Consider the following 27,893-nt stretch of genomic DNA (forward strand, 5'->3'; position numbering starts at 1 on the left):
TATAATTGCTGAAGAAAGGCTAGCTGTGTAATCTATAATTTAAAACAAAAACCTCACCAGCAAATGCTCCTTGTTTTGATGTATTTCTTCACACTTCCCTCGGGGACGGGGGAATCCAGGAAAGGAGAAGGTGACTCTCAAACAACAACTAGCTATTTCTGATTGCTGTTTGTTGGACTTTATTGTATGCAAAATAGCTATCGCATATCCCTACTTTGCAGCATTAACCAAATTTTTGAATGTATTTAATTAGTTGTGAACCATTGTGGTATGTTCTGAAACCATGAAAGATGTTATAAAAATGCCAGTTTGTTGGTTTCTTTCCGAGGAAAAACAAATACTTAAAGCCATTTTAAAAAAAAACCCAACCTCAATAACAGCAGGAAGGTGAGGCCATGTAGCGCTGCTTGCTGTTTCCATTGAGCTAATTCAGCACAAAGCAGAGAGAATTTAAATTTCCCAGTCTTCTGTTTCACACAGGATAGTATATTTACCATTTTAGTCATTAAGGCAGCTACCCAAATAGTCTGGGTAGTATTTGAATGGAAAATCAGTGGTGGAGAGGCAAGCATACAAAACTACAAGACAGACTATCTTTTGCCAGTAAGAGATTCTCCAGAATATTTAGAGTTATATTTAAAAGATTGTTTATCAGCCATTAATGTAACTTTGGCAAACATTTTGTAATTATGTTATTGACCATGGGTATTGGTGAATGTTGTTGAAGCATATACCATCTAATGAACAGCACGGCAAAGGGAGAATGCAATCTTGGCAATCTATCCGGTCATTTGCCAATGCCCTCTTTGTAGGCCGCTGGTCATACATTCCTGTCTATGTTTTCCCAATCTGCCCTGACTGCAGGAAGATGCTATACCTTCTCCTTTTTCCAAGTGCAGCACAGACTGAGCACTGGGAAATCAAACCAGTGTTCTTACTTGAGATTTTCCAAATTATTGTGGTGCCCCTAACATATACCATATTTATATTGTGTAGGTTTCAGCTTGAAGTTACTACTGAGAGTTTTGTGCAAAGATGTTTTATTTTCTCATGTAAAGTTCCAGTTGTACTACAACACACAATCTGAGTTATTTATGAGAGAATTACGTGTAGTGACTTCTTAAAAATGTGTAATGACACCTATGGCAGAATCTCAATGCATAAATATTAGAAATTGCTGTTCCCTTGCCAATATCAAGGTTAACACATCCTTTTATAAGTGAAATCTGCAGGGTTTCAGACTAATTGTATGCCTGCAAATAAATAAATTCCTCTTGGCTCTGTTGCTTTAAAATTGTATACATGGGTGAGGCGGGGGGGGGAACAGTTGTGTTTCCATGAGCTCTGGCACTACTCCTCTTTTAATCCTTTCATTTATCCCGATGCACAACCCGTAAGTACCTAATCCTGGAGTGAAAACTCTGTACTCTGTCCCTGGAAGGTTTCTGGTTAAGTTTTGTGACAAAGTGTCTGGTGAAGTCATAAAACTCCTCGATGGAAAGAAGCTGTTGGAGGGCAGCCAGGGTAGAGCCAACCTCTTAATATGGCGATTTAGTCAGTGAGTGGACTCTCAACTTGGTGATGTCGTGGACGATGACTGTCAATATGGTTAATGTTGTAGTCGACAAACCCGGCTTTTTGGAACAGAATTTCAGTGCTCATATATGAGCATATATACCAGGATGTTGCCTGGTATGGAGGGTTATGAGGAGAGATTGGGTAAACTGGGCTTGTTCTCCCTGGAAAGACGGAGAATGAGGGGAGACCTAATAGAGGTGTACAAAATTATGAAGGGTATAGATAGGGTGAACAGTGGGAAGCTTTTTCCCAGGTCGGAGGTGACGATCACGAGGGGTCACGGGTTCAAGGGGTGAGGTACAACTCAGATATCAGAGGGACGTTTTTCTCACAGAGAGTGGTGGGGGCCTGCAATGCGCTGCCAAGTAGGGTGGTGGAGGCAGACACGCTGGCGTCGTTTAAGACTTACCTGGATAGTCACATGAGCAGGCTGGGAATGGAGGGATACAAATGAATGGTCTAGTTGGACCAATGAGTGGCACAGGCTTGGAGGGCCGAAGGGCCTGTTTCCTGTGCTGTACTGTTCTTTGTATATTGCTGAACTGCAAAGTGCCATAAGAAACTTGATGAAGCGGAGGAAAGAGTCCTTATTGTCGAGAATGCCGATTCCTCGGTTGAGGCCAGTTTTCAATCCTTGGAAAATCAGCTCAATGTATTTCATCGATCTGGAGAGCTGCGGCTGGAGGAGAAGTGATCGGCTTTCCAGAAGGAGCAGAGGGTGAGCTCCCAAATATTTGAGAACTGGCTACCACTTTTTCTTAATTTCGACAGGAAGGCTGGGAGTGTTAATCTTGAAGTGGAAGGTTGTATTCTGTTTTGGACCCCTGGCCAGTAATCATGCGTTTTCGTAGCTTCGGTTGCAGAGGTTTCGATGAAGCTGGAAAATGTCTGAACGCTATCTGGATGCAGTTTGCCTTGCTTTATCCTGCTACCCTGAAGATGACATGTGATGGATCCTTAAGGCTGTTCGACAATCCTACTTTGACTCCTCTAAACTCTGTGGTTGGCAATAATTTGGAGTCATAATCTGCAGTTTATCACTCATCCTGGATTTTATGCCTTGCCGTTATACTCCTTTTTGTTGATTTTGTGATTCATGTTAACTGGGTGATCTAGTATACGAGCACCCAGGTAAACTTTGCTTGTTATCCTTTGAGAACCAAGAACGTCCATTTGTTTATAATGGAATGTGTTCCTTTAATTACTCCAAGCTAAACGCACACATTTGATCCAACTTTATCCTCATTATGCTTGGGGCGCAAGGTGGCATGACTACCTGCATTGCTTCTGGCCCTGTTAGAATTGAATCCTAGTGGTTTAATATCCTTAAAGACCTTGAGTGTGTTGGGGAGCACGCTAGGTAGGTTGTTTGGCACTAGGATAGTGCGATATTCATCCTTTTTCTTATAATCCTTGCATTATAATGATGGTAAATACTGTGCGGTATCTCTTACTCATGTCATGACTAATATGAGTCGTGCCACTGCGCAGGTGGGTTGGTGTGGAGGTTGCGGGTGGGTCTAAAACCCCCTTCGAACTATTGGTGTCATGTAGTTTGTTTCTGTAGTTTTGGGGTTTTTTGGGGGGTAACAAATCTCTGACAGGCTCCTGTAAAGGTGCAGACAGAACACAAAACCTGGGAAAATATATTGTTTTCAATCAGTGGTGTCCTTGATATAGCTGGAGATGGGGACGTGTGCTTTGGTGCTCCCCTAAGCGTGGTGTGACAATCTATGGCTGATCAGTCTTTAACCTACATGCAATTGTGTGCGATCAGATCTACAATGGACTCAATTTTTGCTCTGTACATTTAATAAAGGTAAAAAATGCAGCAGTTTTCATTTCCATAATGATCCTGTCGCATCAAAAAAATATCTGACCACTTTACAGGGGCAAAGATGGTGATGGATATCCAAGCAGGAGGAAGAACATAAAGTTTAGGCGGAGCAGGTGGACTATGACAGCAGGTTGAAGGAGTTCAGGACAGCACTCACCATTTTGTCAGCACATTTATGAAATGAACTGATTTTCTGTCTTGCATGTCTCACATCTGCACATCCACATAATGTATTTGGAGCATTCATTTACTGTTTGTTTCTGTATTACAACAGAGTTACTTGAGAAAACTAGAAAGTTTCACAGTCCAACTATGTTGGCTAATATTAAGGACCTTAGTTAATTTTAAGTTTATTTATTAGTGTCACAAGTAGGCTTACATTAACACTACAGTGAAGTTACTGGGAAAATCCCCTAATCCCGGCGGTGGAAGGAGAATTTAGCTTGGCCAATGCACCTAACCTGCACATCTTTTGGACTATGGGAAGAAACCGGAGCACCCGGAGGGAGCATGCAGACACCGCACAGACAATGGCCCAAATCGGGAATCGAACCCGGGTCCCTGGCAGGGTGAGGCAGCAGTGCTAACCACTGTGCCACTATGCAGCAGAGCACCTCTTTTTGGGTCCTGTATGACTCGTATATTATAAACTCTTGTTTAAAGCTGGAAAGCCAAGTTTGTTGCGGCAGAAATTTTTTTTAAACTGGAAGTTTTGCTGTTCAAACATCTTTTACATAAGACCTAAAATAACAGTGAAACCATAGTTTTGCAATGTGCTAAATTCATATAGGATGAATGTTTCCTTGAAGCCGAAACTACACATCGTATCTATGTTGTCATGGTAATGGGATTTGCCATTATGTGCTTTGCTGTGATTTATGTTGTTTGTCATAAGTTTTTGTAATGAACAGAATAAGCTTTTGTACTTCAGCACCAGACCAGTTTCGCAACCTACATTTTTGAGTAAACCTTTACGTTGTGTTAAGTAAGCAGGGTTCAACGTTGTGTCACCCTCCCTCTGACACTGCAGTATTACTTCCTGCTTTGTTCTTGCGATTGCTGAGAACCAAACACACTGTTGTTTCATGATGGTTCTTGGGCTGTCATTGCACTTTTCTGCCCCTGTATCTAATTTGTCCCGCCATCTCCATAGGTCCTACAATGGCTGCTTCAGTGTGGCACAAGCATGGCTTTCTTTAACAATGTGTTCATTAAGAAACAGTACTTAAAGGAATTCTCATGGAATGAACAGGCCTATTTTCACCAATTGTGTTCTTTTTGTTCTATATATTTTTGTTGGTCTGTGCATCTGCCAATGACTTCAGTCTTTTAAAATCTTCCAGTACAATGGTGCCTTTTAAGTTTGTTGTTTTGGCATCAAAACAGGTACTGTAAAATGAATGCTTGAGAATCTTGCTTAAAGGTCAGCACATACAGGTAATAAACAGTGTGACTCCTGCTGAAAGGACTGCAACAGTTGATAGATAAGGTTGCAACAAGTGAAGTACTTTTTTTTTAGCACATTAGAATTTGCTGTTTTGTATATTAGTTTTGATTACTGAAAACAGATGTGTTCAATCAAAAGCATTCTGTTTTTGTAATTTTAAAACTGGACAATTTAAACTTCTAAAGATGGAACGGGAATTTGGTTTAATTGTCTTCCATCTTTCTTGATTCAGCATTACAAGTGTAACACTGAGAGACATTGTGTCAATTTATTCCAGGGAATCCAAATGTTTGATTTTTTTAAATTGAAGTTTCAGCATGTAGGAGGCAAGTGGTAATCCATTAAACATGGAATTTGTTCCATAGTGAGGGTTGAGGAGTAGCAAAATAACACATGACAGGAGAGTTGTGTAGGCCCAACTCACTAGTGGGCTGAATGTGCATTCATTGAATTACAGTAGATCATTATGTATTATAAATATGGTAGAATTGAATATTTTGATTTTGCATTTTAATTTCTATAAGCATAAAATCTTTGCCCTGCTAACGTACAGCTCCTGAAATGCTTCACAAAAACATGGACAAGTTGCTGGCCTGCCTGCTTGACATTTGAATAAGATAACCATAGAATCCCCACAGTGCAGAAGAAGACCATTCGACCCATCAAGTCTGCACCGACTCTCTGTCAGAGTATCATACCCACCACCCTACCCTATTCCATGGCTAACCCATCTAAACTGCACGTCCTGGGAAACTTGGGGGCAGTTTAGCACGGCCAGTTGACCTAACCAGCATATCTTTGGATTGTGTGAGGAAGCTGGAGCACCTAGAGGAAACCCACACAGAAGCAGTGGCTACCCAAGGCCGGAATTGAAACCGGGTCTGTGGCACCGTGAGGCAGCAGTGCGAACCACTGTGCCGCCCTGAAATTTGTTAATGCATGTTAATTTTAAATTTAAAAGACACTGAATATTACTGACATGTTCCTCAAGAAATTGGATCAAAGCGGTGATAAAACATGATGAGTGCTGTAAAATGCAAACATATTTTAAAAATACTATCTTGGTTATTGCAGTGTGGTAGCTTGGCTCCGCTGGCAGTACCATTGCCAGTCAGCATGAATCTTAGTCAATTGGCTATGATGCTCTTCAATTGAAATTTAAAAAAATACTTCTTACGGATGCATCCTGATTACCAGTTATTCAGATACCACATTGTTAATTGTATATTTGTGTATAATTGTACACAAGTGGTGGACATTAACTGGCAATGCACTTCAGCCCCTGTAAAGGGACACACAACTGCCGTCGTGAGGGCAGAAGATATATATTTGTTGTGTGTAATTCTGTAAACAAATACAGATGTGTGTAAAGATTGGCTCCAGATCTATCCTTCACCAACTGCCTTTCCAGATTAGGGCATCAGTAAGGTTCTCATTGGTTTTAATTCTTGCTAAAAGATTGCGAGGTTCTATTGCTGACCTTGTTAAGAAAACTTCTTCTTAAAGTTGAATAGATTTTTGGATAGTAGATTTTAGAAGTTTTGTTTCAACTTTTTTCCGGTCATCAAAGCAGGAGTTGCCTTTAGACATTTTGCAAATTTTACATGGTATTAAAGCCACAAAAAGAACTTGCATTTATTGAGTGCCTTATTATACCAACCTGACGTACCGCAAAGCAATTTGCACACAACGATATAATTTACTTGGGTAAGCACAGCTGTTTTGTGCACAAGACCCCATAAATAGTGGCAAAATGAATAATCTGTTTAACATGTTACTGCTGTGATGGAAAGAGATATATTTACTGGTACACTAGACCATCTGGCTCTTTGAAAAGTGCAATAGAATCCTTTAATATCCTTTTGGTCCACCAAACCCAGGCTAAGAAGATCTCAGTTTGCTGCCTCACTTGAAGTGCAGAACTTTTTGAAGGTGCAGCAGTCCCAGGATATAAAGGGTTTCATTCAGCATTAGATTGAAGTCTCAACCGGTGAGCTAGAGGTGTGTAATAGGGGCATGAAACCCTAACCTTCTAATTCAGAGGCGTGCAGGTTCCACCATGCTGCATTATTATATCAGTTATTGGCATGGTTAAATTTTTGATTTGTACTTGTTGTTCCCTCCTTTGCATCCTTTGGGGCGGCACGGTAGCACAGTGGTTCGCACTGCTGCTTCACAGCTCCAGGGACCCGGGTTCGATTCCCAGCTTGGGTCACTGTCTGTGTGGAGTTTGCACATTCTCCTCATGTCTGCGTGGGTTTCCTCCGGGTGCTCCAGTTTCCTCCCACAGTCCAAAGATGTGCGGGTTAGGTTGATTGGCCAGGTTAAAAATTGCCCCTTAGAGTCCTGAGATGCGTAGGTTAGAGGGATTAGCGGGTAAATATGTGGGGGTAGGGCCTGGGTGGGATTGTGGTCGGTGCAGACTCGATGGGCCGAATGGCCTCCTTCTGCGCTGTAGGTTTCTATGATCTATGATCAGCCAGTTCTTCTAAAAGGAATTTTCTGCCTCTCACTGAACCATTTCTAAAGAGCCTCATCTGAAAAATTAACTTGTAAATTAAAATACATGCTGACTAATCTGTGCAATACCATTTTCTGTTTTTACTTCATGTTGATGTACCTTGTTTTGAATCATTATGTAAAACTTTGACTAAGTTTATCTTATCCAGAGTTTAAGTTGCAATTGCAATCTCCTCCCATTCATTGATTACTATGTTTATACCTGTAAAATAAAAATGAAAAGGTGAAAATCTGGAATTAAAAACAAATGCTGAAAGTACAGCGATCAGTCAATATTTATGAAGAGGGAAGAGTTGTTGTGTTTCTTTCACGATACGGAGTGTTACAACATAGAAACTTATAAAATTCTGACAGGGTTAGACAGGGTCAACTCAGAAAGAATGTTCCCAATGGTGGGGGGAGTCCAGAACTAGCGATTTGTAGTTTGAAGATAAGGGGGTGAACCTTTTAGAACTGAGGTGAGGAGAACTTCACCCAGAGGGTGGTGAATGTGTGGAATTCACTACCACAGAATGTAGTTGAGGCCAAAACGTTGTCTGATTTCAAGAAGAAATTAGATATAGCTCTTGGGGATCAAGGGATATGGGGGGAGGGGGGGAACAGGATATTGAATTCTATGAATGGCGGAGCAGGCTCGAAGGGCCGAATGGCCTACTCCTACTACTAGTTTTTATGTCTCTTTGAATGGATATTAAGATTAGAAAAATAGAGCAAACTAAGGGATGGGGGAAGCAACAGATTAACTTGGTGAAGGGAACGTGTAAATAATCTTCAAACTGCTGAATAAAGAGTGATGTAAACTATAATGCAAACCTGTAGAATGTGAAACGTCATGGGGTCATGTACATCACCGTGAGAAATGAGGGGAAAGAAACTGCAGATGTCACAAACATGAAATTAAATAAGACAAACATGAATTATAGATCACCAAATGAAGAATGTAAATTATTTACATTTATGTAACTCCTGTTGTGATATTCGGATGCACCAAAAGTGTGATATAGGCGTTAAAGTACAGCCACTTTGGATTTGCAGAGAAATGAAATAACCAGTAATCCTTTACAGTTATATTGGTATTTATTGACCAGGATACTAGGCAAACTCCGATTTTCTTTGACACTGTTGTGGAATCTTTTTTGTCCACCTGAGAGAGTAAGTGGGACTTCTGTTTAATATCTCACCTGAATTCTAATCCTTCAGGTGGTGTGGCACATCTTGCCACTGCACTATAGTGTCAATCCAAAATATGGGCTCACATTTCTGTTGGGGTTTGAACCTTAACTTGCGACTCTGTGGTGTGAATGCTAGCACTTGCCAACACTAACGCAGGAAGAAAAAAAGAATGGGTCAGTACCATTTCCCAGACCATCACCAGGGTAAAGCAAGTAGGGCAGCAGATTTGCATACAGCAAGATCACAGAAATATCAGTGAAATAAATGATCAGCCAATTTGTTTTAAATGATGTTGGTTGATGGATAAATGTTGATCTGGACCTGGAAAGTTCCTCTGCTCTTATTGAGAAGTTAAAATGAAGTCCGTGCTAATCATAGAATCTCTACAGTGCAGAAGGAGGCCATTTGGCTTATCGAGCCTGCACCAACAATAGTCCCACTCAGGCTCTATCCTTGTAACCCCACGTATTTGTCTTGCTAATCCCCCTGACCCTAATGGGCAATTTACCATAGCCAAGCAACCTAATCTGCACGTCTTTGGACTGTGGGAGGAAACTGAAGCGCCCGGAAGAAACCCACACAAATACGGGGAGAATGTGCAAACTCCACACAGTCACCCGAGGCCTGAATTGAATCTCGGTCCCTGGCGTTGTGAGGCAGCGATGCTAACCACTGTGCCACCATGTCTCCCCTATTCTCAAGGGCTACAAAATGCCCAGCATTTGTGTGCCAGTGACTTTGGAACTTTTTTCTTTGATAAGGACTCCCTGCAAATGCTGGCTCACTCCCAGGACCTCTGGCCCAATTTTTTAAAGATAGTGCCAGCGACCCAAAGGCAAACTGCCAATATATCAGAAAATCTTCATTGAGACAACAAATAAAACAACATTTCAGGAAATCAATCAATACAAAGAAAATAGCTCAGAGGAACTTGATGAACTTTGGAATCATCTAGGATTCCCTCATTGATTCTCAAGACTTTATCACTCCAATTAATCCCTGGTTTATCCGAGAAAATATACAACTGGTTGAGAACAATTTCACCTTCCAATTGGAAACTAAATTAGTGTGTAGAATTTGGTGCAGTTTGCCATGTTCCATCGTTACATGACATCTCCCGAGATGTAAAACATTTTCCAAGGAGGTGATATGTGATGAATTTTTATTAATTGATAGGATTACAAAGGTTATTGGTGTATTAGGGAAACCAGTTCTGAAAGTAAGCGCAGTTTTAAAGAAACGTTGACAGATTACTTTATGACAGTGCAAAACTACAGTATCAGAAAACACTAATGTTTTGTTTTTGTTTTGTTTTTATTTGCAGAAACTAGTAATCCAGTCTGCCAACATGTGCTAATATGTAGTGAATTAGCCAACTTGATAATAGGAAGCTGGAAGGATTGTTTTATAAATTACAGGTAAAAGATGATTTAGTTCCCCTAGACTGTGCCACTGATATCTTGCATTACATTCAGTTTGTTACCAAGCAATAGATGTAAATGGATAAAATTCAGTAAGAAACTTGGTTTGATTTTGTAGCTAATAAAAGTTTGAATATGTGGATATCACATTAGCTGGGAAGTATATAATTTGTTCTTAGAATGTGCTGTCATGTTAATCATCCTGATGTGTTCATTTGTAGTTTTGTTGTGAAATAAAAACTGATGCGCGATAGCTTAACTGCAGAAAATTACTCTTGCATCTTTTTGTTCTGTGCATAAATTGTAATTTATAACCCGATTAAAACGAAATACTGCAGCTACTAATAAAAGTAAAAAAATAGTGGAAATACTCTGGTGAGGCAGCATCAGTGAGAGAGAGAGACGCGCACACACAATTAACGTTTTGGGTCAAAAACCTTTCATGCTAGTTCTAATGGGTTTTTAAATCCCTCCACAGATGCTGCCTGACCTGACTATTTCCAGCATTTTCTATTTTTATTGGTTATTTTATCTATTAGCTTGGAAGTTCTTGCTCTTTTTTATATTTTAAAAAATCTGTAACTGGGTTGTAAATTCTTGCTGCAAAAATTCTGGCTGTAATTTTGTAGCTTGGACTGTCTGAATTGTAAACAAATGTGCTCAGTTAACTAGACCTAAGGTGACCCTATTTTATGAAATGATTGTAGGTTTCTGCTGTAATGGGAGCTTAAATATTTTGGCTTAATTTTACAGCGAGTATACGCTGCATGGCACAGTGGTAATAGACCAATTATATCGCAAACTTTGACATTTTTCTGCTGTCAGGAAATCAAAGTAGTTTTAAGTAATCTATATTTTTATTTGCGGATATTAGAAACAAGGTTTAGCTTTAAGTAAGCTTTAATTAGCTTCATTTAAGCAAAGGTGCCTGTTTCATTTCAAACTGTGCCTACATTGTAATTAAAAGGATAATGATGTGAAAACAAACAGGGTTTGAAGAAAGACTAGGTTGTTGCTTAGCAATCAGGAGCCCCCACTGAAGAGCATAAGTGCTTGTGGTTCAGTTGGATTCGGGTCCCTGAGAAGAAAGCGGCTCTCACAGAAACGGTGTGGAGATGCCAGCGTTGGACTGGGGTGCGCACAGTAAGAAGTCTCGCACAACCAGGTTCAAGTCCAACAGGTTTATTTGGAATCACGAGCTTTCGGAGCACTGCTCACCTGATGAAGGAGCAGCGCTCCAGAAGGTCGAGATTCCAAACAAACCTGTTAGACTTTAACCTGGTGTTGTGAGACTCGCAGAGGCAGGGCAATAGAGTAAGGGGAAGAAAGCAAGTCTCAGAAGCTAAAGAACAGATAGTACTAGAAACCTGGGAATGAATGAAAAGAGAAGTCCCAGGAAGACTGAAGTCAGAGGGACGAAATACTGGAACCCGAACAAGGTACTGTTCACTGAAGTGAACGAAAGAGAGAGAGAGGCTCACAGTTAAAGACAGCTGAAAAGTGCAGACCTGGTGAATTTGGTTAATGAAAAGCCCGACATCTGAAGTAATCTTATGGTTAATACAGCCTCTGAAGCAGTAATGTTCTGTTGGCATAGCTGGGTACCTGAAAGGTTGTGTGGACGTTTGAATACACGTGGCAATCCAAGACAGAAAAGCTAAAAGGAGAAACTGAAATCCTGGAAGTGGATCCTTGCTGAAGGCATTTGAGATATGGCATTGTTTGGGAGAAGATTCTTGCCTATGTTTTTTGAACATGGAGTTTGGAAATACTCGTGTGGAAGTGAAAGCTTCAGTGAGACCAGTTTTCTCAGTGTGATAAGTATCTGGGGATTTGATGAGAACTCCACAGAGTTGTATGGGGTGGCATCTGCCACTTCGTTTCAATGTGGTGCATCTGACCACGGTTGGTCGGTTGCTTTACATGGACTATGTACTTGTGAGAACATTATAGTATAAGGTATATTTTGTAACTTGTGTTATCCTTAAAAATCTGTGTACATCTGTAAAGATTGGGTGGGGTGAAGAGCATTGTGTTATAGTCAATCTTTTCATATTTAATAAATATTTTATTCTGTTAAAAGCTAATCAGCAGTCCTGTGACTGTTCATCCAGGTCTCTAAACAAAAAAGAAGTTACGGTCTATTGAGCCAAGGTTCCATTCTGGGACTTGACACTGCAGTTGTAATATCAGATGGGATTGTGACACTACATTTTCTGTTCAAGACTGCATTATTTATTCTGACGGTTCCTGTAGAACTGTTTACCAATCATCAACTTTTGCAGCTGCTTTTAAACTTTAAAATTATGGGAATATCTTTTTAAATCCCAGATTGGCAGGATTTCAGGCCATTTGGTCAGGAACACAGTGCAAACCTGTTTTTTTTCTTGAATTAAAAGAATAGAATACAACATTTAAGAAAAAAAATGGACATTTGTGAAAACATTCATTGACATTTTTTATGCATTGGTAATCTTCATTGAGTGCTCACTTTTTATGGAGTAGATTACCAGTTAATGTAATAAATACTGAAATATATTCAGAAGGGAATTGAATCCTTTGGGATGGTTAGGTTGGATTACTAAGCAGGACTTGGGTGATGACCCAAGTTAAATGACTGACTGACACTGTAAGCTGTCCAGAGTTCCATTTTGCATAGTGTATGGTTATCCCATTTAAAGTTGCACTTTGCAATATAATAAATGGGCGGCATGGTAGCACAGTGGTTAGCACTGCTGCTTCACAGCTCCAGGGACCTGGGTTTGATTCCCGGCTTGGGTCACTGTCTGTGTGGAGTTTGCACATTCTCCTCGTGTTTGCGTGAGTTTCCTCCGGGTGCTCCGGTTTCCTCCCACAGTTCAAAGATGTGCGGGTTAGGTTGATTGGTCATGCTAAAAAATTGCCCCTTAGAGTCCTGAGATGTGTAGGTTTCAGGGATTAGCGGGTAAATATGTAGGGATACGGGGGTAGGGTCTGGGTGGGATTGTGGTCAGTGCAGACTCGATGGGCCGAATGGCCTCCTTCTGCGCTGTAGGGTTTCTATGATTCTATGAATTCACTGGGAGTCATGGGTATTTTAATTCTGTTACATAATCCCTGTAAGTGATATTTTGCGGCACGGTGGCACTGCTGCCTCAAAGCGCCAGGGGCCCAGGTTCAATTTCAGCCGTTGGTCACTATGTGTGGAGTTTGCATGTTCTCCCCATGTCTGCGTGGGTTTCCTCCGTATGCTCCGGTTTCTTCCCACAGTCCAAAGATCTGTTTTCCTTCTGCTCTCAACATCATACTTAGCTAGTCCACAACTTGGTTTCACTCCTGCATGCCCTTTACAGATGATGCAGTGATGCAAACCAGAACAAATTGTAGCTGCTCCGCTAAACTGCAACTTCCATGGGATTTGTTCAGCTTCTCCCACTTGCAGTCATTTCAACTCTCCTTGGAAAGAGGGCAATATTGGCAGAACTGCATTCATGACCTATCATTGATTGTTCTAAGAATTTGATGGACCTTCTCCTCAAACCGCTGCTATCTTTGAGAGCCTTATTGACTAATTTCCAAGGGCGTTAAGAGTCAACCATGTGTGGTAGGACTGAAGTCGCGCCCAAGGATTTTTCTAAAATCTGGCAACTTTAATATTGACACTTTTTTCGGTGCTAACTCACAACTTGCTAATTTATTGCACACACATTTACAAAATGTGGGATTTGAAATTGCAGCCTCTGGTATATTAAACCAGTAAGAAGTCTAACAACACCAGGTTAAAGTCCAACAGGTTTATTTGGTAGCAAAAGCCACGAGCGTTCGGAACAGGCTGTCCCTTCGTCAGGTGGGTGGGTGGGTGATGGGAGTGGGTGGGTGGGGGGGGGGGGGGGGGGGGGGGAGAGAGACACAAGTACCTTGTGCAACATATGATGTGAAAGCACTTGCCATTTTGTGGGATTTTGCTTGCTTTCAGTTGGTGTTCAATATCCCAGTGGTCGGATCCCAGTGTCGACCTTGTTACTTTATCTGTTCAGTCAGGAACATTGTAGTAGAACAAAAAATGCTGGAAAATCTCAGCAGGTCAGACAGCATCTGTGGAGAGAGAACGGAGCTAACATTTTGAGTCTGGATGACACTTTGTCAGAGCTTTTTGTTTCAGATTCCAGCATCCGCAGTAATTTGTTTTTATGTTGTTGTAAATGCCATTTATTTGGAGAGATGTACTAAAAATATTACCATCTTCAATGTACTTTTTGACTCGATCCTATCTTTGTTTTTAATAAGGCGATTGCTTGCAACTTATAAGTAGATAATTTCATTTCTTTGTTTCTAGAAATAAATTATTTGTGTACTCATCACTGTATACAGGATTATACTGGAAATTAAAAGTTGTAGTTGGTGAGATTTCATGCACTGGGACTATTTACATGAAGCTAAGAGGAACATAAGTTGCAATTGTTGAAATTATAAAATTTGATGGATTGAATAGGGCATTACTGTTCTATCTGGTTGGGAATGCACTGTCATCAATTTAAAAAAAAAGACCAGGTAGTGGTGATTTAAGAGACAGAGTCCTTATATGCATTGATTTCCCAAAGCACTAAATACTGTGCACAGGGAATAGTTGAGACAGAGATTATTTCCTTTTTTTTATTGGAAAAGAAGATAATCATCTGAAGCAGAGCAAGATGCATGACTTTGGAAAGGGTAATTAGTTCTGCATTACTGTGGCAAAGATCCAACTCAAATTGGAGCCAATTGTTGCCTCCTTTGCTGTAAACTGCTACGGTGCCATGTTATGTTTACAGTTACGCCTTGAAGCCATTTTAAACTGCTTGGACGGTTTTGAATGGTTTTCTATCCTTTTTATGCTGAAGAAGTAATCAGGTTCAGGCCATGCATAGCTCTGTATTGGAGCTATAAATATTAAATTATAGATAATATGTTGGGGGTGGCACAGTGGTTAGCACTGCTGCAACACAGCACCAGGGACCCAGGTTCAATTCTGGCTTTGGGTGACTGTATAGAGTTTGCACGTTTTCCTCGTGTCTGCGTGGGTTTCCTCTGGGCACTCCGGTTTCCCCCTTCAGTTCAAAGATGTACGGGTTAGGTGGATTGGCCATGATAAATTGCCCCTTAGGGGAATTAGCAGGCTAAATACGTGGGGTTACGGGGACCTGGGTGGGATTGTGGTTGGTGCAGGCTCAATAGGTCGAGTGGCCTCCTGCACTGTAGGGATTCTATAATGCTAAAACAAAATTCTAACAATTCTACAATCTTAAATTGTAACTTGAGCCGATTGTAGAACATAGAACAGTACAGCACAGAACAGGCCCTTCGGCCTGTTGTGCCGAGCTTTATCTGAAACCAAGATCAAGCTATCCCACTCCCTATCATCCTGGTGTGCTCCATGTGCCTATCCAATAACCGCTTAAATGTTCCTAAAGTGTCTGACTCCACTATCACTGCAGGCAGTCCATTCCACACCCCAACCACTCTCTGCGTAAAGAACCTACCTCTGATATCCTTCCTGTATCTCCCACCACGAACCCTATAGTTATGCCCCCTTGTAATAGCTCCATCCACCCGAGGAAATAGTCTTTGAACGTTCACTCTATCTATCCCCTTCATCATTTTATAAACCTCTATTAAGTCTCCCCTCAGCCTCCTCCGCTCCAGAGAGAACAACCCTAGCTCCCTCAACCTTTCCTCATAAGACCTACCCTCCAAACCAGGCAGCATCCTGGTAAATCTCCTCTGCACTCTTTCCAGCGCTTCCACATCCTCCTTATAGTGAGGTAAAACTAGATTGTATACTAGAATTATCAACATCCAATTTGTATTATTTCACAATTAAGCTCTAATTAATTGTTCTTCTACAACTTGGGAATGAGCTTCATCTCAGTTTGGCCTTTTATGTGATCAATTTTACTAGAGAATTTTATTAGAGAATCCATCGACCCAATTATGACTCAACATCATTATTATTTCACATTAGATGTGGTGACATCAGTTAATCTAGGATGTCCATATGGAACATATTTTACACTTTTAGTGCTGGGAGGTTAAGCATTTTGAGCACCCAGCTCAGATACAGCAGATCGTGTTCTACTTTGTGCCAGGCAATGATCATCCCCAATAATAGACAATCTTCCTTTTCCATCAGCACTCTGGGAATTACCATTGGCCAGAAACTGGACTGCACCAGCCACATAAATACTGTGGCTGCAAGCGCAATTCAGAGTCTGGGAATTGTGCAGTGACTCCTCAAAACATGTCCACCAAATATAAGTCACAAGTTTGAAGGTTGGAATATTCTCCAACTTGCCCAGATGAGTGCAGCTCGAAAAAGCAACCCAAAAGCTTGACACCATCAGGACCAAGCTTGATCGGCATCCTAACTGCCAACCCAAACCTTCACTCCCTCCATCAATGCATAGTGGCTAGTCACAAGATGCACTGCAATAAGATGCCTAAGCTCCTCAGACCACACCTTCCAAACCTAGGATCTCTAACACCTAGAAGGACAAGGGCACCAGATGCCTGATGACACCACTACCTGCAAGTTCCCCTCCAAACCTTTCAACATCCTGATTTAGAACTATATTGATGTTCCTCCACTGTCATTTGATCAAAACTCTGGAACTCCCTAACAGCACTGTGGGTGTATCAACAATACACCGACTCCATGGGTTCAAAAAGGTACTCCTCATCAGCTCCTTGAGCAGTTGAGGATGGACAACAAATGTTGGTCTTGCTTACAGTGCTTGCATTCCATGAATGAATGCCTGAAAAGAAAGAAGAAAATAATGGGAACTTAAAAGAAAAGAAGCACCAACAATGCATCACTAAATAAGAGACCAAATATTCTGACCTACCAAGTCTGAATTGTCTCTGGTACTTGAAGCATTTTTTCGTCCCATTCTACCAGCCTTGCCGTATAGGACAACTGAAATTAAGATCTCCACTGTGGAGGAAAGCTAATTGTAAGTCATAATTTCTCAGCTCCTGTGGTGTAACTGGTGTAATCAGCAAGTTTGCGGATGACACGAAGATGGCTGGACTTGCGGATAGCGAAGAGCATTGTCGGGCAATACAGCAGGATATAAATAGGCTGGAAAATTGGGCGGAGAGGTGGCAGATGGAGTTTAATCCGGATAAATGCGAAGTGATGCATTTTGGAAGAAATAATGTAGGGAGGAGTTATACAATAAATGGCAGTCATCAGGAGTATAGAAACACAGAGGGACCTAGGTGTGCAAGTCCACAAATCCTTGAAGGTGGCAACACAGGTGGAGAAGGTGGTGAAGAAGGCATATGGTATGCTTGCCTTTATAGGACGGGGTATAGAGTATAAAAGCTGGAGTCTGATGATGCAGCTGTATAGAACGCTGGTTAGGCCACATTTGGAGTACTGCGTCCAGTTCTGGTCGCTGCACTACCAGAAGGACGTGGAGGCGTTAGAGAGAGTGCAGAGAAGGTTTACCAGGATGTTGCCTGGTATGGAGGGTCTTGGCTATGAGGGGAGATTGGGTAGACTGGGGCTGTTCTCCTTGGAAAGACGGAGAATGAGGGGAGATCTAATAGAGGTGTACAAAATTATGAAGGGTATAGATAGGGTGAACAGTGGGAAGCTTTTTCCTAGGTCGGAGGTGACGATCACGAGGGGTCACGGGCTCAAGGTGAGAGGGGCGAAGTATAACTCAGATATCAGAGGGACGTTTTTTACACAGAGGGTGGTGGGGGCCTGGAATGCGCTGCCAAGTAGGGTGATGGAGGCAGGCACGCTGACATCGTTTAAGACTTACCTGGATAGTCACATGAGCAGCCTGGGAATGGAGGGATACAAACGATTGGTCTAGTTGGACCAAGGAGCGGCACAGGCTTGGAGGGCCGAAGGGCCTGTTTCCTGTGCTGTACTGTTCTTTGTTCTTTGTTCGCCTCATGTCAGTAGACATTCAACAGGAAAGTCTAGTGACATGATGAGACCCAAATTATGTTGGAACTAACATTTCTATCATGTCAGTTTTGCCATAAAGGAGCTTCAATCTCAAAATAGACTTGCACTGCGCAGTATGTGACAGCTATACTTAACAGGAATAGCTACAGACTTAAAATCTGTTTGAAATACTGTATAATATGTGAATTTCATGTATCTCATTTCTTATATTTATTCTGTTGCTCACGTCCAACATTAAGCATTGATTATCTTTTGCATCTATGAATTCAGTGTGTTTTATGTTTGAAACTAAAAGGTGACTAGCCTTTCAGCTAAGGTCCCCAGTGAGCCTTTTCCAGCCTAACTTAGGAGAGGAGCAGAAACTCTATTCATGCTGTCCTGGAGTGATACTGAAATGGGATATCCGTGTTTTTCTTCCAGAAATTGGACACATCATGCTCTAATTTCCTTGTAGGACGAGTTTCTGATTTCAGTGGGCTGATTTTGAGGGGGAAGAAAGCAAATGTGAAGTCTAGAACCAATCTGAGATGGACTTGAAGCAATAGGGAAGTATTGCATGGAGAAGGAGCTCTGGTTTCGTGCTACCTTGGAGGATGGGACGGCGGGGGGAGGATTTGTCTCAAGTCTTGATTAGGCAGGTGGTAATGAGTAAGCTTTGTGTCATACCGGCGTTGGACCGGGGTAGGCACAGTAAGTAGTCTCACAACACCAGGTTAAAGTCCAACAGGTTTATTTGGTAGCACGAGCTTTCGGAGCACCGCTCCTTCATCTTGATGAAGGAGCAGTGCTCTGAAAGCTCGTGCTACCAAATAAACCTGTTGGACTTTAACCTGGTGTTGTGAGACTACTTACTCTAACCTACGTAAAATACAGATGGGGTTGAATACCACCATTTTTGTAGGCTGCTCTGAGAAAGTGGAACATTCAAGTGTGTGTGTAATTTTTGCTGCTGTTAATTTATTTTTGAGTAATGTGTTTCCTCACCATTTTATTCAGGATATCCAGCTTTCGGCAGAGGTAGAGCCATTTATACCCCAGAAGAAGGGTACTGACATTCTTGTTCCTATGGCTCTTCCTAATGATGGAAATGGTAGTGGTGTTGAAGCTCCTCCTATACCTAGCTATTTGATAACCTGTTACCCCTTCGTACAAGAAAATCAAGCTAATCGGTGAGTAGAGCTGTAAGAATCAGCATGTAACTTTGCATAATTTTAGTTAGAGCTGCTAATCCTATGTTTAAGCTTTTAAATTAGACACATGGAAACGCCACACCTGGAAGTTCCCTTCCAAACTTCTCACCATCCTGACTTGGAAATATATCACAGTTTCTTCACTGTCGCTGGGTCAAAATCCTGGAACTGCTTCCCTAACAACACTGTGGGAGTACCCACACCCCATGAATTGCAGCAGTTCAAGAAGGCAGCTCACCACCATTTTCTTTCAAGGGCACGAAACACTGGCCTAGACAGTGATGCCTATATCTTGTAAATGAATGTTAAAAATCAGTTTCTCAGTATTACATCTGTTTTAGTTAATTAAGGAACATTATTTAGTGATCTTTATTACCTTGGATTAGTTGGAATGGATTGGTTTCAGACTGTTATGGCCTAAGTTATCTTGGACTGTGAATCTACGCATAGGGTCACATATGGATCTTCATTTTTTCTGCACTGACTGCCCAAAAAGTAAAACCAGACAACAAATGGCAGAAAATATTAATACCAGCGTTTTTTCAATTTGGGTGGTGTAAGCGAAGAGCTCGGAAAATCACCAGTCTGACACTCGGGCAGGTCTTGCAGGGTGAGCAGATTTGGAATGTCCTGCACTGTAAAACTACAAGCATTTCAGAAGCAGGCTCCTATTGGGATAGTTCATTTGAAATATATTAGTATTCCGCTGGGCAACACAGTGGCACAGCGGTTAGCACTGCTGCCTCACAGCTCCAGGGCCCCAGGTTCAATTCCAGCCTTGGGTGACTGTTTGCATGATCTCCCTGTGTCTGCGTGGGTTTCCTCCCGGGTGCTCCGGTTTCTGCCCTCAGTCCAAAGATCTGCAAGCTAGGTTGATTGGCCATGTTAAATTGCCCCTTAGTGTCCCAAAATGAGTAGGTTAGGTGAATTAGCCATGGGGAATGTGTGGGGTTACAGGGATAGGGTGGGGAGAGCTCTGCTTCAGATGCTTATCATCTTTTCCAATGATGCATTATCCCCAGACCCCAAAATGAAATGCAAATTACTTGAGTATCAAATAGCTCAAATTGTCAACATCCTTCAGGTCTGTATCGGTGGGCATACTTTCTCTGCTGGAATATAGGTCAGCTGAACAGCATAAACCTGTGATGCAGCATATTTGGAGCATTGGCCAGTAGGACTCAAACAATGAGTTGACTAGATGCACTTAAATTACTTTTTAGTCAGAAGAACCATCTTTAAATGCTGCATAGTAGACGCCTGACAGCTAATAAGTGTGGTCCAACATATTCATCACACATTATTTTTAAATCTTTACTGCACTGTTGCTCTTGATTTTTGATTTTTAAATCTGGAACTGTGGCACCCTTGTATGAAAACCATAATTTTTGCTTCAACCTGTTATCCACTTTTTATCTGAAGAGACTATTTTTGTTGTGCTAAAGGTTTTAGTGATCCCTTTGGTGTGGAAACAAAATATTGATGAGGAAATGTTCATTTCCAACATCCCTTCCTGAAAAATCCATACCACACACACACACACTCTCAGTGGCTGCAGTGTGTACCATATACAATGCTTCAAAATTCTTTCTTGGGGCGTGGACATCGCTAGCAAGACTGGCATTTATTGCCTATCCCTAATTAGCCTTGAGCCGAGTGACTTGCTAGGCCGTTTTCGAGGGCAGTTTAGAGTCAATTACATTGCTGTGGGTCTGGAGTCACATGTAGGCCAGACCAGGTAAGGACGGCAGATTTCCTTCCTCAAAGGACATTAGTGAACCAGATGGGTTTTTACAAGAATCAACAATGGCTTCATGGTTACTTTTAATTCCAGAATTTTTTATTGAATTCCAATTTCACCATTTGATTTCCCTGGATTACTAGTTCAGTTACAGTGCCACTACATCACCGCCACCCCAAGAGGCACTGCAACAGCTTTCCAACCCCCATCCTACCACACCATCCAAACAAGCAGCCTCTGCTACCCAGAAGGACAAGAGCAGAAAACACTTGGGAACACCATCGCGTGCATACTCCCCTCCAATCCACACACCATCCTGACTTGGAACTATATCGTAAGAAGTCTCACAACACCAGGTTAAAGTCCAACAGGTTTATTTGGTAGCAAAAGCCACTAGCTTTTGGAGCGCTGCCCCTTCATCAGGTGAGTGGGAGTTCTGTTCACAAACAGGGCATATAAAGACACAAACTCAATTTACAAAATAATGGTTGGAATGCGAGTCTTTACAGGTAATCAAGTCTTAAAGGTACAGACAATGTGAGTGGAGAGAGGGTTAAGCGCAGGTTAAAGAGATGTGTATTGTCTCCAGACAGAACAGTTAGTGAGATTTTGCAAGCCCAGGCAAGTCGTGGGCGGTTACAGATAGTGTGACATGAACCCAAGATCCTGGTTGAGGCCGTCCTCGTGTGCGGAACTTGGCTATCAGTCTCTGCTCAGCGACTCTGTGTTGTCGTGTGTCGTGAAGGCCGCCTTGGACTTGATTGATTTCATTGACAAAAGACTCGCATTCCAACCATTATTTTGTAAATTGAGTTTGTGTCTTTTTATGCCCTGTTTGTGAACAGAACTCCCACTTACCTGACGAAGGAGCAACGCTCCGAAAGCTAGTGACTTTTGCTACCAAATAAACCTGTTGGACTTTAAACTGGTGTTGTGAGACTTCTTACTGTGTTTACCCCAGTCCAACGCTGGCATCTCCACATTGAAACTATATCGCCATTCTTTCAATGTTGGAGGACCAAAATCCTGGAAGGCCTTTCCTATCAATGCTGTGAGCATACTTGCACTAGTAGGAATCCTGCCATTCAAATAGATGACTCAGTCACCACCTTCGGGGAAATTGGGGATGGGTAATAAATACCAACCTTGTCAGTGATGTCTGCACCCTATGAAAGAATAAAAACTAAGTCCAGGAGGAGAAATACCTGGCAGTGAAAGAGGTTATTAGCAAGAAGCAGGACAGCTCCAGTTGCTTGGAGACTTGAGAATCAGCAGTCTGTTTCATGCTGCCTGTAAGTAATTATGGTTCACCACTATCAAATACTGTACTACTCTATGCATGAAGGAAGATGGGTGCTGTACTGGAAGGGAAGTAGGCTTTGGATCACTGATAGGATCATGAATTTTGTGGAAGCTCCTGTAGTGCAGGTCAGTGCATCAACCTTCTGGGTGGCAGAGAAACTGCTGAAAATAGTTATTGAATTTAACATTCGCACTATTAAATGTGATTTGATCAGAGCAACAACAACTGATGGTGCAGTGAGAGTAGAAGAGTACTGGTGGCGATGCACAAAATTGGAGTCGCTCAAGTGTTTGATGTGCATTACCAACGTAAGTCACAATGTGTTCTACTCATGCAGTGTGTGGGTTTGACAGTGCAGCAAGCCATTGATTGCAATTCACTCTTCACAAAAGGTAGCAAACATGTAGATGAGCTGTGCTAGGGGAAATAGAGTAAGGCAAAAGAAAGAAATCTTGTAAGAAGGAATCTCTCATTCTGCTGGGGTCATGATTGATGTGCAAAGTCCAAAGATGTGCAGGTTAGGTTGATTGGCCATTCTAAATTGTGCCTTAGTGTCCCAAGCTGTGTCGGTTAGGGGATTAGCTGGGTAAATACAGGGATAGGATCTGGGTAAGATGCTCTTTCGGAGAGTCGGTGCAGACTGGATGAATCGAATGGCCTGCTTCTTAAGTCCTCATGCTCAAATTGCTTGCCTTCCAGCACACTGCCACAATTCTAGGGGAGATTGGGTAGCATTTTATTTTAAAGTCTGTGTGCAAATATATTGTGTGTGTGTTTTTAAATTAGGTCTATATATATTAATGTTTTTCTTTGTATTCTATTATAGGCAGTTGCCTGTTTATAACGGTGATATTCGGTGGCAGCAAGGGAATCCAAACTCAACAGGACCATACCTTGCCTATCCCATATTGCCAACTCCGCAGCCTCCCGTTTCTACAGATTATGCTTACTACCAACTCATGCCGGCACCATGCACACCAATGGTGGGCTTTTATTCTCCTTTTCCTACACCGTACACTGCACCCTTCCAGCCAACCAATGTGGTGAATGCAGTGTCGGGTGAGTGTAGTGAAAGACCTGTTCCTGCTGGACAAGCTTGCCAAGCTGCAGCTCAGAGAGGCAGAACTAGCAGAGGTCCAGTGTCGAAGGTAAGGGTTTACTCCTTATGTACTGAAGTTTAATGACCCTCTTCCTCCTCGCTCCAATTAAAAACCAGACTTTTGGTTTTATTCTAAAGCCCATGGGAGGGAAATAAGTTTGTTTTGTATACTGTGCATGATCTGGTTGGGTACATTTCTGCCTAAAGATCTTAATTATATATAAATATTTTTCCTCCTTTTTATCTCTCCGTCCTTTGTGTATTGATCTTTGTGTAAGCGTTGGCAACCAGCACTAGACATTATATACTCTCAGATACCTTACCCAACTAACTATTATTTGTTAATAAGCCTAGATAATGGTCAACAGACTAATAAATCCTGCATGGAAGGCAGAAAATGGCCCCTCAAAGTCTTCCGGCAGAGATCACTGGATAATGATCAGAAAAAGGAGAACCGATTAGCTCAATGTTAGTTCCAAATTTAATATTCTTAATAAAATTAATTTTTTTGGATTATAAAGCTGCGATGACCTAATAAATATTGGACTAGAACTCTGACTCAACCGCTGGGCAGTCATAACTATCTTATGCATCTTGTATTCCTTTTGAAGGGATCAACAGTAATGCCAACTATTTTCTCTGAGGAAATATCTCAAAACCACTTCCACTTGGTGAAATGTAGTCACTTTCACATGACCGTGTCCAGTGTGTGTAAATATCTCATGCCATTTACTCATCAGCCAGTTAAGTATTTTTAGCTTTGAGCAGAAAAACTGGCACCATTCCTTCACAGTTTCTTATGATGGTTGATAGAATAGTGATATTCATGACTTTTATGATGAAATGCATAGAATGTGGAAGAGGATTAAAGGGGAGGAGGTGCTCGCTGTCTTGAGGCAAATCAGAGTGGATAAATCCCCAGGACCGGACAGGGTATTCCCACGGACCTTGAGGGAAGCTAGTGTTGAACTTGCAGGGGCCCTGGCAGACATATTTAAAATGTCAGTATTCACGGGGAAGGTGCCGGATGATTGGAGGGTGGCTCATGTTGTTCCGTTGTTTAAAAAAAAGGTTCCAAAAGAAATCCGGGAAATTATAGGCCAGTAAGTTTGACGTCGGTGGTGGGCAAGTTATTGGAAGGTGTGATAAGAACAAAGAACAATACAGCACAGGAACAGGCCCTTCGGCCCTCCAAGCCCGCGCCGCTCCCCGGTCCAGGATTGAATCCTGAATCCAGGATCCCCGCCCAATTTTCCAGCCTATCTACATACCAATATCCTATCCACCGAGCTGTCCCTCACAGCTACGATGCTTTGTTCATTACAACCTATTAACTCACCCCCACCCCCCCATTCCAGACCATGTGATCTCCAGGGAGAGGCGAAAACCCAGAGTGAAAAACCCCAGGGCCAATATGGGGAAAAAAAAAATCTGGGAAATTCCTCTCCGACCCCCTGAGGCGATCGAAACGAGTCCAGGAGATCACAATGGCCCTGATCGGAAAATGCTTCCCAACCCTAGTCATTTCCACTTCCACGAACACCATATGAATTCCCTGCCCCCGAGACAGGTTCCCAACTATCCGCAGTCTCGTTCTGTACTGGCACCAGCAAGATGATCATAGAATGAAGCCTTGAAACGAGAAACAAGGAACAATTAGCCCGCGCCGCTCCCTGGTCCAGACTAGACCACTCTTTTGTATCCCTCCATTCCCACTCCGTTCATATAGCTGTCTAGATAAGTCTTAAACGTTCCCAGTGTGTCCGCCTCCACCACCTTGCCCGGCAACACATTCCAGGCCCCCACGACCCTCTGTGTGAAATATGTCCTTCTGATATCTGTGTTAAACCTCCCCCCCTTCACCTTGAACCTATGACCCCTCGTGAACGTCACCACCGTCCCGGGGAAAAGCTTCCCACCGTTCACCCTAACTATGCCTTTCATAATTTTATACACCTCTATTAAGTCTCCCCTCATCCTCCGTCTTTCCAAGGAGAACAACCCCAGTTTCCCCAATCTCTCCTCATAACCAAGCCCCTCCATACCAGGCAACATCCTGGTAAACCTCCTCTGTACTCTCTCCAAAGCCTCCACGTCCTTCTGGTAGTGTGGCGACCAGAACTGGACGCAGTATTCCAAATGCGGCCGATCCATAAGGGATAGGATCTACAAATATTTGGATAGACAGGGACTTATTAGGGAGAGTCAACATGGCTTTGTGCGTGGTAGGTCATGTTTGACCAATCTATTAGAGTTTTTCGAGGAGGTTACCAGGAAAGTGGATGAAGGGAAGGCGGTGGATGTTGTCCACCTGGATTTCAGCAAGGCCTTTGACAAGGTCCCTCATGGGAGGTTAGTTAGGAAGGTTCAGTCGCTAGGTATACATGGGGAAGTAGTAAATTGGATTAGACACTGGCTCAATGGAAGAAGTCAGAGAGTGGTTGTGGAGGATTGCTTCTCTGAGTGGAGGCCTGTGACTAGTGGTGTGCCGCAGGGATCGGTGTTGGGTCCATTGTTGTTTGTCATCTATATCAATGATCTGGATGATAATGTGGTAAATTGGATCAGCAAGTTTGCTGACGATACAAAGATTGGAGGTGTAGTGGACAGTGAGGAAGGTTTTCAAAGCTTGCAGAGGGATTTGGACCAATTAGAAAAATGGGCTGAAAAATGGCAAATGGAATTTAACGCCGACAAGTGTGAGATATTGCACTTTGGAAGGACAAACCAAAGAAGAACGTACAGAGTAAATGGTAGGACTCTGAAGAGTGCAGTTGAACAGAGGGATCTGGGAATACAGGTAGAGAATTCCCTAAAAGTGACGTCACAGGTGGGTAGGGTCGTAAAGAGTGCCTTTGGTACATTGCCCTTTATAAATCGGAGTATCGAGTATAAAAGTTGGAGTGTTATGGTAAGGTTATATAAGGCATTGGTGAGGCCGAATTTGGAGTATTGTGTACAGTTTTGGTCACCTAGTTATAGGAAGGATGTAAATAGGGTTGAAAGAGTGCAGAGAAAATTCACAAGGATGTTGCCGGGACTTGAGAAGCTGAGTTACAGAGAGAGATTGAATAGGTTGGGACTTTATTCCCTGGAGCGTAGAAGACTGAGGGGAGATTTGATAGAGGTGTATAAGATTTTGATGGGTATAGATGGAGTGAATGCAAGCAGGCTTTTTCCGCTGAGGCTAGGGGAGAAAAAAACCAGAGGGCATGGGTTAAGGGTGAAAGGAGAAAAGTTTAAAGGGAATATTAGGGGGGGCTTCTTCACGCAGAGAGTGGTGGGAGTGTGGAATGAGCTGCCGGATAAAGTGGTAAATGCGGGGTCACTTTTAACATTTAAGAAAAACTTGGACGGGTTCATGGATGAGAGGGGTGTGGAGGGATATGGTCCAAGTGCAGGTCAGTGGGACTAGGCAAAAAATGGTTCGGCACAGACAAGAAGGGCCAAAAGGCCTGTTTCTGAGCTGTAATTTTCTATGGTTCTAGGAGGACGTAAAAGATTACCAGCAAAATAAGGATCTTGCCTGTTAATTCAAGATGGTTGCCAGCTAATTTTGCAGCATGCTAATACACCAGAGGTTCTAGTGACTATGTGAATTCTTTAAAAAACATATATACTAATTTTCTGTTTCATTTCTTTGGAAGGTATACACTGCTTGCTACATTATGATTCCTCTAGTTTCGGGCACCTGTATAATACTCTTTAATCATGTGTAACCCTTGGTGATGACACTTGCTCGTCATAACCAGCCTGAGTCTGTCCTCACCAGATGTGGGAACATCAGAACATGGCAACAGGAATGTGCGGACAATTTGGCTCCTCTAGCTTGCTCCACCATTCAACTAGATTATGGCAGTGATCATCTACCTTGTGTACTGGTGGAATTTCTTGATTCCAAAGGTTGTCCTCATCAATTTGTGAGTGGCCTTTTTTGGCCTCTGAGAGGGCTCTTGACATGCACCCTATTCGCCTTTCAGAGCTATAGTCCATCTTATGAGACAACATATAGACAGATGTCGCAGGTCAATGTTATTTAGATGGGTTGAAGTGTAATAACGTGTTTGATGAATGCATCAAGGCTTCACTCAGTTGAAAACTTCTTCCTGGGAAGTCTTTCAAGACCAACAATGGTGTTTCTTTGGCAGAATGTGCAAGCAGGGCAGTACCATCAATCAGTTTGGTAAAAAATGTCCATAGTAGTTTACCATCCCCAAAAATGATTTGAGTTCAGTTGTTTTTTGGGGGGCTGACACCTCCTTTATCTTCCAACGGGTGTAATCCTTGTGCGTCTACATGGTTCCCCCGGTAGGTCACCTCAGTGGTTTGAAAGGTGCACTCCTCTTGAGGCAAACTACAGCCTCCTGAAATCTCCTTTACACCTCTTATAAGGCAGTGAGCAATGGATCGTATTTCTTATATTTGTGCAGGTTTTGAAATCCAGCAAGCCCCTGGTAAGAAGTGTAGCTGTTCAAAAGGAAAGCAGTGCCTCGGGTCCTGAAAATAGATCGAAGATTGTATTGCTGGTGGATGCCAGTCAGCAAACCGGTAAGCAACCTGATAACGGTATTCATTCAAAAGTCTAAGTTGGAAAAATCCTGTAATTCCAGACTACGGGTTTCTGATCAAATCGAACCAAACT

The 27,893-nt window shown here is 42.3% G+C and overlaps 1 protein-coding gene across 8 annotated transcripts in view; it reads left to right on the forward strand.

Moving 5' to 3' along the window:
* The window catches only part of secisbp2l (SECIS binding protein 2-like), an 84,723-nt gene that overhangs the window by 14,184 nt on the left and 42,646 nt on the right, over nt 1-27,893 (forward strand). For 4 of the 8 annotated variants that reach the window (XM_078241396.1, XM_078241393.1, XM_078241391.1 and 1 more), the window contains exons 2-5: nt 9,880-9,973; nt 18,915-19,087; nt 22,979-23,300; nt 27,682-27,799. In XM_078241396.1, the coding sequence (XP_078097522.1) occupies nt 18,984-19,087; nt 22,979-23,300; nt 27,682-27,799 (544 nt within the window). In that variant the 5' untranslated portion in view covers nt 9,880-9,973; nt 18,915-18,983. The remainder of the gene's footprint in view (nt 1-9,879; nt 9,974-18,914; nt 19,088-22,978; nt 23,301-27,681; nt 27,800-27,893) is intronic. The other 4 variants (XM_078241390.1, XM_078241399.1, XM_078241394.1 and 1 more) reach the window with 1 other exon arrangement.

The sequence above is a fragment of the Mustelus asterias genome, chromosome 24 (assembly GCF_964213995.1).
Source record: "Mustelus asterias chromosome 24, sMusAst1.hap1.1, whole genome shotgun sequence".
NCBI lineage: Eukaryota > Metazoa > Chordata > Chondrichthyes > Carcharhiniformes > Triakidae > Mustelus > Mustelus asterias.